The sequence below is a fragment of the Macrotis lagotis genome, chromosome X, assembly GCF_037893015.1.
Source record: "Macrotis lagotis isolate mMagLag1 chromosome X, bilby.v1.9.chrom.fasta, whole genome shotgun sequence".
Lineage (NCBI taxonomy): Eukaryota > Metazoa > Chordata > Mammalia > Peramelemorphia > Peramelidae > Macrotis > Macrotis lagotis.
In genome coordinates, this window is record NC_133666.1 from 581,848,331 (window position 1) to 581,866,337 (window position 18,007).

Sequence of the window (18,007 nt, forward strand, 5' to 3'; positions counted from 1 at the left end):
ATTTGTATTAAAACTACAATAAATATAGTTAAGTATAAGAGCCAGGTCTCAAATATAGGTTTTCTGAATCTAACTTCTATATCCCTTCTATTACAATACTCTGCTTTCTCTCTAGATGAACTAAAATTTTAAATAAACTTGATATTCAATATGTTCCATCACCTATAAAAAAACATTAGCTACAGTATAAAGAAAAGATAAAAGTATAATTACCTCATGCATGTAAGGATCCACAAGGATTTCAAAAGGTCCAATTGCTAGAGAAATATTTGAGGCTGCTGTTGGAATAGGAAGCATGTAATGGAAGGTCTTCTTTCTCATATCATGGGTATAAACAGTTTCAACTAAATCTCCATTAGAAACTGCAACCATTGCAGCATCCACTGTATATTCTAATTTCCATGTACATAGTTCAGAGTATGAATCAACACAAGGAAACCAAAATCTGAAAAAAATTTGTGCATATTTACATAAATGTGTGTATGCACACACATACATAAAATATTTTTAAATAACTCAAGATAATTAGGCTTTGTAGTAGTTTTTATTAATAGTGCTATTTCTTCAGTTCCAGATAGAACACTTACTTTGTTCAACCTCACCTAATTCTGATAAAGGGAACTTGTTTCCATGATTTTATTAATGGAGTTATAAAAACAATACAGTAAAGAGTTCCTGGGCACATTAATAATTCAATTGATCATAAAGAGATTAAACTGTTCATTTTTCCAAATAATCAGAATTTATATTAGAAACACTTTATCACTAGAATTTCCAACTTAACCTAGTATTCAAATATTGTTGCTCTATGGAAACTAAATAGGTTGATTGATCAACACATGATTCCAGATTACCAATGATAAAAAAATGTTATCTGAGGTAATGGACAAAATATGTTGAATGAGACATTTAGAACATGGTCAAAAAGATATTTGTTCTACTTGACTTTGCTTATTTGTTACATGGGGTACAGGGTATGTTCAAGAAGACTAAACCTTTGGAGTGAGGGCTGCTTTCCATCTCTGATGTCCTATTGAGCCACCTAACTCTTTCCTGTAGCTCCAAGAAGCTGTAGTATGCACAGTGGCCACACTTCAGTGACTTGTTTTAGCAGAGGTGCTAAACCAAATTGAGGGTAACAGAGGGGTCTCAAACCTATCAGCAAATTTGGGGACTGTTTACCCCAAGCATTTGGAGTCTTCCACAGGTAGAATGGGTAGATGAGAACAATTCGTTCCAACAGTCATGAAGTCAGCTGAAATAGATGCTGTGAAGTGCTTGGATCTTGGTTAAGCCATCAAAGACGCCAAGGTCATCCACTGCATCTAGTCATAACCAGTTGTCTTGACTCTGTCTTGTCATTGGATCATGATGACTTTGGTAGAGAGAATGAGGTCGATGACTTTGTGCAACTCTGCCTCACTTAAATCCAATTTACACACATTACTCATACCACTTTACCTTTCCTATCTCAAAGACCTGTAGCAATAGGTTAAGGGACGAAGCAGCAGGTGCGGATGCACTGGGAGCTGTAGTTACAATCTTGCACAGAGGTGACCCAGGGTCATAGGGTAGTTTCCCCACTGAAAGCAGCAGTGAGATTCAGTAGCCCCTTGGGTGACTGAGGAGCCTTTTAAGGATCACACTGCACATCTTCTGGTGTGAGGAAGGGACTAGAAAAAGCATCCTAAAAATTTTCTACTTACCCAACCCTGGCTTGATTACTGCAGCAGGCAGAGATCACACCCTGAGGTTGCAAAACAAAAAAATGTACAAAAACTTCAAAGAAGATTCCACTCACCATCAGTGCATGGAATGTGTGCACGCATAGGCAACACAAGATCCAATAGATCCTAAAGATGAATAGCTCTTGCTGAGAGAGAACTCAACAGATATGCTATCCAACTAGCAGCCCTGAGTGAAAGAAGGCTGGCAAATAAAGGCCAGCTTACTGAAGTAGGAGTTAGAGACCTGTTTTTCTGGAGTGGCTACAGTGAAAGGAACTCCAGGAAGCTGGGGTGGGTTTTGTAATCAAAACTAATCTAATCAACATGGTTCTAGGACTACCAAAAGGAGTGAATGACAAGCTCGTGATAATGAGATTGCGCTTCCAGGAAAGCATCATCAGTGTCTATGCTCCCATCATGATGAACACTAATGAAGTCAAAGAAAAATTTTATGAAGACCTGGGCACCCTTATTATCAATGTACCAAAAGAGGACAAGCTTATAATTCTGGATGACTTCAATACTAGAGTAGGCTCAGATTACCAGACATGGCAGGAAGTCCTTGGGAGGAATTGGAAACAGTATAGCAATGGTCACCAACTACTGAAGATTTGTACATCTCATGACCTCATCACAAACACCATCTTCCATTTACCTAAATGCAATAAAACATCCTGGACATACCTTCGTAGTAAACAATGGCATCTAACAGACTGATGTGAAAATGACAAAGGCAATGTGTAGTGCAGAGGGCTGGACTGATCATAGACTCATCTCTCAGCTAAATATTCACACTAACTTAAGCCAGTGGACCCAAGGCAAAATGACTACCAGAAGAATTAAAGTCTCTCAGAGTGGGAACAGTTTGTTGCTAACTTGGAGGGAAAGTTGAGCCAACACACAGTTGGCAGGAGTGGAACAGAAAAGGAGTGGGCAGCTTTCAGAGATCTGGTGTATAGCAGTGCATTTGCTCATCCAATTACATCAAAAGTGAAGTATAAGTGAAGCTCAGACAGATTCAGAATTCTTGGCTTGGTAAGAAGGCAAATGAAATTCAGTTTTATGCTCTTAATAACAATCCAAAGTGTTTTTATGATGCCTAGAAGGCTATTTATGGGCCAAAGACATATGGTACATCTCAACTACTAAGTGGTGATGGTTCTACATTAATTAGATATAGAGACAAGACCTTAGAGAGAAAGACTAAACACTTCGATAGTGTTCTTCATATCATCAATCAAAGCAGAAGTAAATCACTGACCTTCACCATAAGATGAAGTCATGCCAGTGCTGGCTGAAGTTCCAACTGAAGAAGTGGTATTGAATACCCTTAAGCCCCTTCATGTGGCAAAACACCTGGTGCTGAATTCTATTTCAGCTGAGATTTACAAGGGGGGGGGGGGGGGGGTTCCGATGCAGGAATTCAAGGAGGCCTCAATTGTCCATCTCCATAAAGGTAAAGGGAATAGATCGTACTGTGACAATCACAGAGGTATTTCTCTTTTAGTCAGTGCTGGTAAGATTCTTGCCAGAGTCCTCAATAGACTGATTCTTAATCTGGAAGATGGTCACCTCCCTGAGAGCTAGTGTGGCATTAGAAAGGGTTGAGGAACAGTCAATATGGTGTTTGCTGCCCAACAACTTCAGGGGAAATGTCAGGAGCAGAACAGAAGTCTGTATACAATGTTTGTAGATCTGGCCAAGGCCTTTGAAACCATCAGTCATAATGTTTTATGGAAAATTATGTCAAAATTTTGTTGCCTGGAGAAGCTCATCATTATTATCAATTTCATGATGGCATGCATGCCTGGGTTCCGAATAGTGAATGATGCTCTCGAGATTTCCCAGTCATCAATGGAGTGAAACAAGGCTGTGTCCTTGCTCCTGTGTTTTTTTTTAGCATGTTTTCAGTCATGTTATCAAACACCTTTAATGAGGATGAACATGGCATCAGGGTCAGCTTCTGCACTGATGATAAATTCTTCAACTTGAAAAGAGTCAAGACCAAAGTGGAGGGAGTGTTGGTGCATGATCTTCCATTTGAAGATGATTGTGCACTCAATGCAGTCTCTGAAGCCGACATACAGCAAAGTATGGCTTGATTCTCTGCTGGTTGTGCTAATTTTGGCCTAACAATTAACACTAAGAGAACACAGATGCTCCATTGGCCAGCACCAGACCATCCATGTGTGAAATCATTGATAAGTTTTGAGTACTGTGATCAAATTCATTTATCTTGGTAGTATACTTTCCAGGGAAATAAATACTGATAATGAGATTGACATGTGCATTACCAGAACTAACTCAGTATTTGGAAGGCTCCAAAAGGAAGTGTGTATTAGACTGACCACCAAACTGATGATCTACAGAGCCTGACAGCCTGTGGTGACCTCTTTGTTACATGCCTGCAAAACCTGAATAGTCTACTAGCAGCATATCAGGAAATTGAATTGCTTCCATTTAAATTGTGGTAAGAAGATTCTGAAGATCACCTAATGGGAGAAGATACCAGACCCTGAGGTCCTTTCCTCAAACTAAACCACCAAGTATTCAAGCTTTACTACAGAGAGTGCAACTACGATGGGCCAGATATGCTGTTTGAAATCCAGGCGCATGCTTACCAAAAAAGACTATTTTATGGAGAGTTCACACAAGGCAAGCGCTCACAAAAGAAGTGATACAGGGGAACACTCTGAAGGTCTCTCTTGAGAAATCTGAAATTGATTATGCAGCATGGGAGACACTGGCACAGGACCACCCAGCATGGCGTGCCCTCATCAGAGAGGGGGCTGCACTCTATGAGCAAGGCAGAATTGAAGCAGCTTAAAGTTAATGTGAGATATGTAAGTTTAGAGTAAAAACACCCCAGATGTTCACATGGACAATTTCTGCTCAATCTGCAGTAAAACATTCCAAGTTCATCTTGGTCTGATCAATCAGTCAGACACACTCTAACTCATTTCTAACACAGTGATGTCATTTTGGTCCTCTGGGATAAAGAAGGACAAGAACCATTTGTTGTAATGGTTGGTTGGTTTTTTGGAGGGGGAGATTATGAGGGACAGAAAATAAATGTTTATTCAGTTAAAAAAAAATAAGCACCAGCCCTGGAGTCAGGAGAATCTGGGGTCAAATCCAGCCTCAGACACTTAATAATTGGCTAGCTATGTGATCTTGGGCAAGTCACTTAACCCCATTGCCTTAGATAAATAAAAAAAAGAACTCTAAAGAAAAAACTAATCTGCTTAGTTACCATAACTAGGTTAGTAGGATGAACTGATATTACTGCTATTCACTAAATTAAGAAACTAGAAATTGATCCTCTTTATTCCTAGACTCCATATTTATAAATTCATCTACTCACTAAAATTTGTAACCCCCAAAATCAAGACTTGCAATATATTTGCAGACAAGGTAAAGCTCTGCCTTCTCATTTCAGCTCACACTGTAAACAAGTGACCATTTCATGATCTATTTAGTACCAAATTTTTCACATTTTTGTGGGTTTTTTTATTGGTGATTGTGCTTTATAAATGTCCCCTAAAGACATAGTAAAATGCTCTCTAGTCTTACAGAGAAAATATGTGTGAGATGAGCTTCATTCGATTATGAGTTCTAGTCTGTTGACTGTCAAAAATGTTAATGAATCAATAACATCAAATATCAAGAAAAAAGAAGAAGAAATTCACCTATCTGTACATGAAGTTGCTTTGTAAAGTGCTAAGGTAAATGTAGTAATCAGAAACTCTCAGGAAACTAATGCTGAATTTCCTCAGGGAGTATCAGTTCAGTATTCATTAAATCAGTGTCTTGAAAGAATCTAACTACCAAGAATGATGAGAATCTACTTTCTACTAGGATCCTACTTAAGTAATATATGTAAATATTAATATTCTGACCTTGTAGAATTCTGATATCCACAAGAGAAAACATGGGCACCTCTCTCTGCCATGCTTCCTTCTACATTTGGTACCACAAAATGAAGGCCTCCTTTGGGTTGATCCAAAGAAAAATTAATGTGTACTTTTAGAACCTTTAACTCTAAAGCAAAAAAAAAAAAAAAGATCAAATTAGAACATAAAGTACATATCATTTTCATATTATTTTTATACTTGGAAGCAAAGGCTTTTTCATTCCCTCAGTCTGACTCATATAAAAGAAAGTCACATTTTTCATTCATTTCTTCAGGCCAAAACTGTATTACAAGCATTTAATTCACTCAAAGAGTTGAATTCACTAGTAAACCCAAAGATATACTGTAGTTTCAAAAAATAAATACTTCATTCCTTTTTTCATTAGTTTTTCAAACATTTATTTGGTACAAGTTTAAGGCTGGGCTTACATACAGGTCCATCCCCCCACCCCGGTCTAATATCACCTCTCTATTTGCAACTACATCACAATGTTTATCAATTTAAGAGTAATCATTATGTCTGTTCTAATTTCATTCAAGATATAAAAATGCTAAAGATTGAGGTAATATACTGCCAAAAGATGTCCATTTTAGAATGGATTCTTCAATTAAGTAGCTGTGTCATCTAACTTCACTGGTTTCATCTGAGAAATTGGTTGTGTTAATCTGGACCCTGTACATTGTAAGCAATCAGTAATTATTTATTGAATGTATCATCTCTAAGATTTTGAAATTGCAGGCATTCTAATCTACAATGACCCTCTAAACTTAATGCCAAAAAAAATGTAGAACGTTTTTGTTCTCTTATATTTATGTGGTCTTTCCTTTTTTTGTTTGTGTGTCCATGACTTTTGAAAAAAAAATAAACTTTTCCCATTCCTGATAAAAATATTTACTACCAATGCAGATTAGCATTAGTCTACTTTTAACCTTGCAGTGACTTTCCTCAAGTGAAGACTTGTTCATGTTATTCCCATAATTTATTAATGCTAGTAGTAGCTCTCTAGTGCCACTAGAATAAGATGTTACTTTTGTATTTTAAACAACCTTGTTCTAAGCTTTCCTCCCAGTCACCTCCTGCATTACACACCCTATTCCAGTACTCTTAATCAACCAAGCTAGCCTTTCTTCAGTCATAACACAGAACTCTATCTCATCTCTCTGCCTTTGCATTGGCTGTGCCCCAGGCCTGGAATGTTTTCCTTTTAAGGCTCAGTTTAAAAACCACCTATTACTAAAACCCTTTCCAGATTCTAGCCCCAACTGCTAAAACTGCTTTCATTAACTACCTTGAGTTTTTTCTGTATATACTTGGGCATGTAACATCCTTGAACGTAAGGACTGTCTCTTCTTTATATTTGTATCTCTAGGGCCTTCCCCAGTCTCTGGCATGTACAGGCTTTTAATAGTTTGCCTGGAGAGTTGTCTGAAGGTATATTAAGGTTCCCAGGTTTACACAGCTACTATGGGTCAAAAGCAGAACTTGAACCCAAGTCACTTTAACTCCAACATCAAATCTCAATCCATTATATCTTGGTACCTTCTATACATATGCTCACATAAATACATGTATGTACTTTTAACTTAATAATTTACAATTCTCAAATAATTCTTTCCTATAAAAAGCTTTATAACTCTAAACCTAATGTCATTAACTATTTAAATTTTGATATATTTTACCATCAACATGTTTCCAAAGCTCTGATGGAACTTTAATGCAAAGTTCTCCATTTCCAGCATCAGGATCAACAGCACTAACTGCAGCAGCATAAGCATTGGAAAAATAGTTGAGATTTCTTCTGTAAGGTAAGAGGGCAAACTTTATAACAAATAATAAAAACTATTATGAAGAATTTTTAGTCATTGACAAGCCTGATTATAGCCTTTGAATTGAGTCTATGATTTTATTTATCTAAGGAACTCAAAGGGAAGAAAATCTCTATATCAGTGAATGGCTGACCAAAGAATGAGGAAGCATTTATTAAGCATTGTTTTAGTGTGCTGAGGATGCAAAGAAAGAGGCAAAGGGTTCATTTGTAACAGAGAAATTATACAGCTGATGCTTTTGTAGTGGTAAAGAGCTAGAAAATAAAAAAAAAGTATCCTTCAATTTGAGAATAAAATTATGTTATGAAATGATAAACTATTGTACTATATGGAATGAAGGGGAAAGTTTCAGAGAAAGCTGAAAAACACTGTATGAATTGATGCAAAATAAACAGAGCAAGAACAATTTTTATACAATTGTAACAATGTATTAAAGACTTAATACATATCAATGTAATGACCAAGCACAATTTCAGAGGATTGATGAGGATGCACACTATCTATTTTCTTAGAGCTAATGGTCTCAAGATGAAAAATGAGACATATATTTTTAAACAAGATCATCTGAGAATTTGTTTTGCCCTATAATATATATTTATTACAGGGTATTGTTTTACATTTTTTTCAAATTTTTAAAAGACAAAAAAAGCAAAAAATTTTACTCTAGAAGATCTGAGGATTAATTCAGTCATTTTCATGGATTCTAATAATATACTATAGTTTGCACTCTCCAGTGATTTTATGGTCAGTGTTACTTTAATTCAGGAGACTAGTCAACATTATGGAGGAGGATGAAACAGCACAATTCAAGATACCATAATTATTCCATCAAAAAAATCTTAAGCATGCCAGAATAAAGAGTGCCTGAAAAATCTAAAGAAAAACACAAGAGGTCATGTATCCGGCCAAAGATAATAAATTCAATGCATAGGCAAGTGACTAGAGCAGCAACTGTACAACAGGAGTGGGTCAGGATTATAGAGTTAGAAGCACTGCACTGTCACTCTAACCAAAAAAAAAAAAAAAAAAAAAAGAACACTTGGAGTCAGATTCCTGAACAGAAGAGGGCTGCTATCATTCCTGCCCCAACTTGGACTCAAGTCAAAGCACAAAACAAGCCCCTCTAACCCAGGATAGGAAAATAAGGATAAGCAGATAGTGTAAGGGTTCTAAACCGGCTGAACTTTCTAGCTAGTTGATAGGGACTAAGATCAGGAACTGTCTGTTTGCCAGGGGCAAGTTTGTATCCATGTTATCTCAAACCATGGTTTAGAACTTGAAAAATCCAAGACAACAACTATTCTTCTAACTATTAGTGATTTGGAGTGGTAAATGATGAGAAGTATTAGTGGCTTTTTTTATATGGTTATTGAGAGCTTGAATTTCTTCTTCTGCAAACTGTGGCTCACAATTTTTGATCAGACTACATAGGGTCTAGTCAAAGTTCCCTCACCTGAGCCCTCCTTTGTGATTCTTGAAAAACAGAGCACTCATTACCCAGAGAATGAAGTGGCAGAACCCCCAAATAAGACAGGGCAGGACCAAATAAAGCAAAAAAGACATAAGTGTAGGCAATCTGGCCTTAACAAAAGCCAATCCAGGATATTAAGTCTGGAAGCAATGAGAAAACAAACAAATAAAGAGATGTTTGGAATCTAGGAATGCCCCATATGTAAATTCCAAAACAGATAGTAACTACAAAATACCTTTAAAGAAAACTTCAAAGAAAAATATAATTTGGTCTCAAGACCAATTAGGACTTTGGTGAGAAATGAAGTCAAAGATTTTTTGTTTGCTTTTAAGTTTAAAATGATTACATAAATGAGAGCTTTAGAGGAAAGTATTGGACAGAGAGAAAGAGGAGAAAAATATTAAGAGGTTAACAGCTTAACAAAAAAAGATATCTAACCCAAGAAACAGACTCCCTTAAAATGGACCAAAAACGAACAGCTCTAAAAAATACTACACCCTCCATGTTATATTAAAACAAAGTCAAAAGACTAGAGTGGAAAAAATAAAATATAAAGTTATCACAAGGCAAAAATTGCAATTTATAATCTCAGAAGTAAAAAGTGTAATCAGATATCATTACGTGAGCATCTTCAATAAAATTAACCTGCCCCAAAACAATGCTAATCACAAAACATTGCTAATCATTATCTAGATTCTAGTAGCTTGCTAAAATAAAACTGTTATCTCAAAAGATTACATGTGATATTTTCACAGTATAAATTTATTAAGGAAAATGACCACAAATGCTACCTGTTAAACTTCCTAGATATCACTTTCCTATTTGCTGAAATCTTTTTAAAAATACAGAACCCAAAACTCACTTTCCCTCAACTTACATATCTAATATACCTGACTGAACCATTCTGTCCACTTACAGTGGTACCACCCCAATTCAGGCCCTCATCATTTCTCTTCTATAACTGCTATAGTCTCATAACTGTCACCCAACCTCAAATCACTCCTTTCTACAACCAATCTGCAGAATTTCCAAAGACATTTCTCATACAGATGTTTTGTCTGACTATGTCATTCCCCAGCTCTCTTGACTCTAGTAGTTCCCTATTGTCCACAGGATCAAATAAAAATACTTTGCTTAACATTTATCTTTCAAATCATGTGGCATTTATCATAACCTAGTCCTAACTCTTCCAGTTTTATTATTTATTACTCCTTTTTATAAAAACTGCAGTTTAGTAAAACAGTCAAACTTTCAGGCTACTCCACACACACACACACACACACACACACACACACACACACAACGTTCTTCTCCTTCCTATCTCTAAGCATTGGTACAAATCTGTTCTCAGGTCTGGAATGCCCTCCCTTCTCACCTCCATAGTTTAAAATCTTAAGTTTCCTTCAAAATTTAGATCAATGCCACCTCTTCTATAAGGTCTTTCCTGACTCCATTAGTTCCTCTTCTTCAAAATCACACTAATCATTCTTATATATGTATCCATTGTCTCCCACTATAGATTGAAAAATTAGAGTGAACACAAATTCTTGATAATAGGGAACAATTTCTTTTTATCATTGCATCTGTAGTGCCTAGCATCATGGCAGACACTTTATAAATGCTTGCTGATTTATTGAAAATGGCAGTGATTGGATTTAATGCCTGAAGGCAGCATGCAAATCATTTAGAAACTCTTTACCTCAAGGAAACTAATACCCAGAAAGTTAAAAGTGACTTGTTCAAGGTCAAAGTAGTAAAGAGCAGAGTCAGAATTCTAACCAGAAGAATACACAGTGAGCAAAAGTAGCAGAATGCCCTTTGAACCATACAGGAAAAGAATGTTCTCAGGAAAGATATGTAAAAAAAAAAATTGTAAAAATATTACTGAGGAATACAGACAACTAATGAAACAAGAAAAACTTTTCATTGAAAAGATTAGTGTTATTCAAGAGTAACAAGCTTTTGCCATCTCTAGATTTTATAAATTACTTACTGCTTTGATTCATGGTGACAAACTTCCAATGTTGGGTCATTATAAATAAAAGCTGCTTCCAAATCGTTGACTCTTACTCTGTAAATTCTGCATTGTTTGCTGTTCAACTTAATTCTATTCAAGTTTGCCACTGTGGGAAATATTGTAAGTTCCACAAATCCCTGTGAAAAAAAATTAATTTTAGTTCATTGTTTTGAAGATTTATTTTTTTAAAACATCATTAATTTCTATAAATGTCCACACATCTATCAATGAATACATTTTTCAGAGGGGGGAAAGAGGAAGAGAAAATGAGAATCTTACTATTAACCTCAGTAGACAAAATAAATTAAGGTCAATTCTAATCTTCAGTAAAAGTTTATTAAGGAAATGCTCAAGAAAAATGACTTCAATCAATAAAAATAATGATATGATTATCAAATCTGCAGATGATACAAAGCTAGGAGTACTAATTAAAATTCTATAAAAGAATCATGTTCCAAAAAGATTTTGACTGGTGAGAATACTGGTCTAAATCTAATCAAGCAATATGGGATAAGTATAAAGTCTTTTAAAATTTGACTCCAAAAATAATCAATTTCTCTAGTAAAATGGAGGAAGCTGGCAAGACAGCAATCAATCCCTTTGGAAAAGATCTAAGGGTTTAATGGATTGAAAACTCAATATGAATTATCCATGTTCTAGTCAAAAAGATCTTAAATAACTCCTTAAGCTGCACTAGGAAGAATATTATCCAGGACTAGGAAAGTAATAGCCCCACTACACTCTATTCCAATCAGTACACACATAGAGTAGTATTTGTGCTTCTGGAAACCACATTTGAGGAAGTTTTGGAGAGCCTGAAGAAGAAAATAACCAGGTTAGTGAAAGAAATCAAGATTATGCCTGATAAGGAAAGTTAAAAGTAGTAGAGATGTTTAAATAGAGAGGAACATGCAATAGCTGTCTTCAGGTACCTGAAAGGTTCTTCCTTAGATAAGACTTTGTTCTCCTTGACCAAAGCCTAGGACCTAGGAAACTAATGGAAGCTAGAGATAAATAGATCTACCTTACCTTTCTTGGTCATATTCTCAATCCTCCACTAAAGATCTTAAAGTAAAAAAATAGTAACCACTTTTCAGGAATGCTGGGCTCATTTGTGTTCAAGATATGGGTTAAACTGGATGACCTCAAGTCTCTTTTAACTCAGATTTGAAAACATTAGCATAACACTGCTGTGTCATGAAAGCTCAAAATAATATTGTGATGAGTTTTTGAGACATAACATTAAAAGTCTCTAAAAGACCTAACAAAACATTCATAAGTGAGAATTCACTCAGAAACATTCTTGATTTTCCTTGAAGACATTACATTTTATAATTCCTTCAAATATAGAATGGAGCTAAGGGATGCTGATGACTGTGAGAAATCAAGAAATAACAAAACAAAACCAAAAGAATGAAAGACTATTAGAAAATGTGAAATAGCTCACTGGAAAAACAACTGACCTGGAAAACAGATCCAGGAGAGAAAATTTAAAAAGTCTACCTGAAATTCATGACCAACAAAAAAAAGACCCTAGACTTCAATTTTTCAAGAAATTCTCCAGAAAAATTGTCCTGATATCTTAGAAGCAGAGGGTAAAATAGAAATTGAAAGAATCCACTGGTCACCTCCTGAGATTCCAAAATGAAAACTGTCAGGAATATTATAGCCAAATTTCAGAACTCCCAAGTCAAGGAGAAAATATTACAAGCAGTCAGAAAGAAACAATCCAAATATTGTGAAGCTATAGTCAGAATAACACAAGATTTAGAAGTTTCTATATTAAGGCCTCAAAGAGCTTAGAATATGATATCCCAGAAGGCAAAAAGAGTTTGGATTACAACCAAGAATCAACTACCCAACAAACTAAATATACTCTTTCAGGGGAAAAGATGGCCAATGAATGAAATTGGGGTTTTCAAATTTTCCTGATTAAACAACCAGAACTGTAGAAAAAGTTTTATCTTCAAATACAGGACACAAATGAACCATAGAGAGTGGGTGGGAAGGGCAATTATGAGGGATTTAATGTTGCTCTACTGCATGCATTCCTGCATGGGAAGATGATACTGATAAGTCATAGGAACCTTCTCATTAATTAGGGCACTTAGAAGAAGCATATATAGAAAAGGCATAGGATGGAGTTAAATATAATGGTAGACTATATTAAAAAGATGGAGTTAATGGGGGAGACAGGAGAAAGGGAAAGGAGGGTAGAATAGGTTAAGTTACTTCTCAGAAGAGAGGCATGAAAAAGTTTTGCAATGGGGTGAAAGAGGGGGAAGATGAGGTGGGAGTGAGTGAACCTTTGACTCTCATTGGAAGTAAATCAGAGAGGGAATAACATGCACCCTCAATCAGGTTTAGAAATCTATCATTCCCTAGAGGAAAAATAAGAGAGGAAAGGGATGGGAGAAAGGGTATCGGGGAAGGTGGGGCGGGGGTGTGGGTGATAAAAGAGAAGATTGTGGGAGAGGGTAGTCAGAAACAACACACTTTTTGAGTGGAGACAGGGTGAAAGAAGGAAAGAATAGATTAAATGGGGTAGGGGAGGAATAGGGCAAGGGAAATAAAGTTAGCAATAGCAACTGTGGGGGAAAAAAATTGAAGCGATTTCTCTGATGGACTTATGAAAAGAATTATATCTATTCCAAAAAAAAAGAGCTGATAGTGGCTGAATAAAGACTGAAGTACACTGGGGCGGCTAGGTGGCGCAGTGGATAAAGCACTGGCCCTGGAGTCAGGAGTACCTGGGTTCAAATCTGGTCTCAGACATTTAATAATTACCTAGCTGTGTGGCCTTGGGCAAGCCACTTAACCCCATTTGCCTCGTAAAAACCTAAAAAAACAAAAACAAAAAAGACTGAAGTACACTACTTTTCTCCCACTTTTAGTTTTCATGAAGTTTCTCTTTCTTAGTGGGAGATAGGGGGGTGGGGGGAATCATGCTTACTTTTACCTATACCATTTAACTTGCTTTCTCAATGTGGGGAGTGGGGTGAGAACAAGGGAGAGAATTTGAAACTCAAAGTTTTGGAAGTAAATGTTGAAACTTGCTTTTGCATGTAGCTGGGGTAAAAAAAAATTGAAAATAAAATAAAAAATTATATATTTTTAAAAGAAACAGCAAGCTGCACATAATAGATTTGCAGTTTCATGTGCAATCATCTTTTTTTCTATGTTACAGAAATGCTTTATTTCTTAAGTTCAGAATAAAACAAATTTTAAAAAAGTATTACATTTTAACAACTAGGGCTATTGAAAAATGAAAGATTGTCTAGAAAAGTGAGTGTACCATTCCAAAAAATGGCTCAAAAAGGGGCTAAATTAGCATTTGTCATACAGAAAGAATTCATACAAAGAATCAGAGAAAATGATAGAGAATGCGACTAGACTGGTTTGAGGTTCTTTCTAATGCTAGTAGTCAAAAATAATTCCTTTAAAGGATGAGAAGTGCTTTTATAAAAAATACAAACTACTACTAGGGAATAACCAAGCACTGGAATTTATACCATCAATTTAAGAGAACCCTAATGTCTAAATATTAAAGTCTAAATAACTTTAATAAGGATAACAAATGAAGAAATCAGAGATAAAAGGCCTTTCAAGTTGAAAGTACTGCTAGCAATTCATACTTCAAGGATAAAGCTAGTTTCATTTCAGTAACACTTTACCAATCTTAAAACTTTTTTATCCAGTTATATTAATATAGTAAGAAATTTGAACCCCAAAAAAGGCCATAATAAAGCCAAACTAGATGATTAAAAGGTCATGAAAAATCAGAGAGTCTAGTTAACCTTGTTTTCTAATAGTTTTAGTAATCCTGGTTAACAGGTTTTCTAATCTATAGAAGATTTGAACAGGCAAGTGGCACAAAGTGCCTGGACTAGAGTCAAGACACATCTTACTGAGTTCAAATTTGGCCTCAGCTATGCCACCTTGGGCAAACTACTTAACCCTCAGTTTGCCTCTCTTGTTTGTAAAACTCTAGAAAAGGAAATGGCATACCTGTATTTTTACCAAAAGAACTGTAAATGGGGTTACAAACAATCAGACACGAACGAAACAAGTGAACAACAATAACATCAATTATAGTGACAGAAATATACTTACTACAACAGACTTTCTCTGGAAGTTTATGTTGTTGATGCAAACCACCTGGTGGGTTGTATAAAAAAGAAAGAAAGATATAAAACAAATAGTACTGCTAGAGTTTCATGAAATTATTGTTAAATATCTCATACTTCTACCAAGGTAACATAGAAACCCCTTTAAAACAGTTAAAAAGATACTGCTTCATTTTTTTAAATCTTTAAATTATTTGTATACCTCAAAACTAGTAAAAATCAGTTTAAAACTATTTTCATGTTTCATTAGAAAGCTAACACTATCATGAATATTAGTAAAAACTTGCAAACAGACACAAAATATGTTTGATGTTTTCTCAAATATTTTCTCATTTCTCACCTATTGTACTCATTTTGGACTTTTAAAAAATTCTCTCCATGTACCCTCATCCCACAAAATTCAATCATCCTTGCTACTTAGATCATCATCAGTACCATCTGTCTCTCTTACAGGAGAGCAGAATCCTAAAACTTCATTTAAGGAAAGGGAAAAAAAGACAGATTTCTCACTTCCCACCCGGCTGAACTCAGTTTTGACTTGACTTTTTCAGGATCACTGGTTGAAGACTTCTTTAACTTCTCCACAGTGTTGCCATACCAAGTACCTTCTCTTCCCGCACTTTTCCACTTTTTTTCTTTCTGGCTTCCTTTAAGTTCCAACTAAAATCTTATCTTTTATTAAAAGTCTTCCTCAACCCTTTCTAATCCCTATTACCTTCCCTGTTAATTAGTTCCTATTTATTCTTTACATAGCTTTATATTGACATGTTGTCTCCATTAGATTACATTCTCCTTGAAGGTAGGGACTGTCTTTTTTTTTTTTTGTAACTGTATCCCCAACACTTAATATGGAGCCTGGAATATCGGAGACACTTCTCTTAAGCCTCAAAAGAACCCTACAGGTCAAAAAAGGCAAGGGGCGGCTAGGTGGCATAGTAGATAAAGCACTGGCCCTGGAGTCAGGAGTACCTGGGTTCAAATCCGGTCTCAGACACTTAATAATTACCTAGCTGTGTGGCCTTGGGCAAGCCACTCAACCCTGTTTGCCTTGCAAAAACCTAAAAAAAAAAGGCATATGCTATACCCTTTTTTATACATGAGGAAACAGAAACTCGGAAATATTAAGGGATTGATAAGCATAAGTGCTGGATTTGAAGTGAACCTCAAAATCATTTTGTACAATTCCTCCATTTTACAAAATGAAAAAATTGAAACCCCGAGAAAATAAATAATTTGTCCATCATTACAGAATCAGTACCAGAACCAGGATTTGAACCCAGGTCTTAGCCTCCAAAGCCTTTCAATTTCACAACCCTGTCTCTCCTTGTTCAAAGCCACCTGAAGAGTAAAGGAGTCAGAACTCAAAATCAAAACCTTCTGGCTACCTTGTTATTTCATTCATTCATTCATTCATTCACTCACTCACTCACTCATCCATCCTATTTTGTTTGATGTCCTATAAAGCAATCAGTTGCCCAGGAAAATAATGATTTCCCTTTCCTAAGAGAAATCTTCAAGGGTGGCTAGGTGGCACAGTAGATAGAGCACCAGCCCTGGAGTCAGGAGTACCTGAGTTCAAATCCGACCTCAGACACTTTAATAATTACCTAGCTGTGCAAGCCACTTAACCCCATTGCCTTGCAAAAAAAAACTTTAAAAAAAAAGAAGAAAAGAGAAGTCCGTAAGCAGTGATCAAGATGATCACAGGACAGAGAATGTTGTACAGGGGATTCTTGGCCAGGTTTGGACTCCATACTCTTTATTGTTTCACTAAAATAAAAACAATAGAAATTGACATAGTGTTTCAAAGTTTTTTTAGTCCCTTTGTACATATTATCTAATTTTAATCTTACAGCTTCCTGAGTAACTATAACTGAAATGTGAGATGTGAGATTCCTGACCCGATTTCCAAAAGTCTATACACAACATCTTTGCTGGATTTCTAGCTCTGCGTCCCCATCCCAAAGCAAAAAGATAAATGTCTTCTTCAGTGGCCACCTAGGAATGAGTACAAAGTTGTGATGGGAAAGCAGAGGGATGAACTGAAGCAAACAGGAATCTTTCAGAAGCTCAGGGAGTCTCTTACTAGACTTCATCTATCCAGACTCTGCCTGCTCTCCTTCACCAGCCTTCAATTCCTCTAGCCCCCTCCGATCCTTTCCCATTTCTGAACTGAGTCGACACCATGCAATACAGCCTATGATTACAGGTCATCTTCTCTTGTTTCCTGATCTTTTTGCTTGCAATTTTAGAGAATCCCTAGCCAAATACTCTACGGGTACGGGACTGGTCTTCTACAACTCTAGGAAGCCCGAGCAGTAATGATCACTGAAGTTCAGCTTCTGAAGGCCACTGGGGCCAGAGGGGAGGCGGGCCACGGCAAGGGCCGCAGGCGCGTGCGGAGCCGCTGGGGGGGCCCTAGGGAAAGTGACACATTGTGCAAGTTTCTGACCCGGGGCTGGCGCGCGTTTACTTTGTATACATTTCTGGTCCGCGCCCCCCCCCACGCGGAGCGGTCCTGCGGGGCCCCTTTCACAGGCCTGGACCCAGACGGCCGGCGGCGGGGCTGTCCTCAGGGGCTCCCCCGGGCCCCAAGGTCACGGCTGTGCCGCCCACACCCCCGGCCCCCAACGACCGCCCGAGAAGACACCAAGAGGGAATACTCATAGTTTATAGGGTCTCGGGCTCTCGAATCCCTTGTCGCCTTTCTTCCTGTTCATCCTGCAGGGCTCTAGGCCAGTGGGCGGCATGAAGAACGGAGAAGGGCCTCGCTCTGCCCCTCCCCCGCGGCTTAGCGGGCATTCCCCGGCGCGCCCGGCCCGGCGCCCCCCGCGGCCCGCCTGCCCCGGCCACCAAGTTCAGTCGGCGGCCCCCACACCATGCCCCGCGCGGCCCCTCCTCGGCTCCGGCCGCTGCCCGGCGGCT

At 37.2% G+C, this 18,007-nt stretch overlaps 1 protein-coding gene across 4 annotated transcripts in view; it reads right to left on the bottom strand.

The window, feature by feature from the left end:
- Window positions 1-18,002, bottom strand: part of TAF2 (TATA-box binding protein associated factor 2) — a 90,545-nt gene extending 72,543 nt beyond the window's left edge. For 2 of the 4 annotated variants that reach the window (XM_074201467.1, XM_074201465.1), the window contains exons 1-6: window positions 17,749-18,001; window positions 15,069-15,122; window positions 10,932-11,092; window positions 7,321-7,439; window positions 5,627-5,768; window positions 214-445 (exon numbers count right to left, since the gene is read on the bottom strand). In XM_074201467.1, the coding sequence (XP_074057568.1) occupies window positions 214-445; window positions 5,627-5,768; window positions 7,321-7,439; window positions 10,932-11,092; window positions 15,069-15,122; window positions 17,749-17,832 (792 nt within the window). In that variant the 5' untranslated portion in view covers window positions 17,833-18,001. Of the gene's footprint in view, window positions 1-213; window positions 446-5,626; window positions 5,769-7,320; window positions 7,440-10,931; window positions 11,093-15,068; window positions 15,123-17,748 lie in introns of all 4 variants that reach the window. The other 2 variants (XM_074201466.1, XM_074201468.1) reach the window with 2 other exon arrangements.
- Window positions 18,003-18,007: the final 5 nt, after the last annotated feature.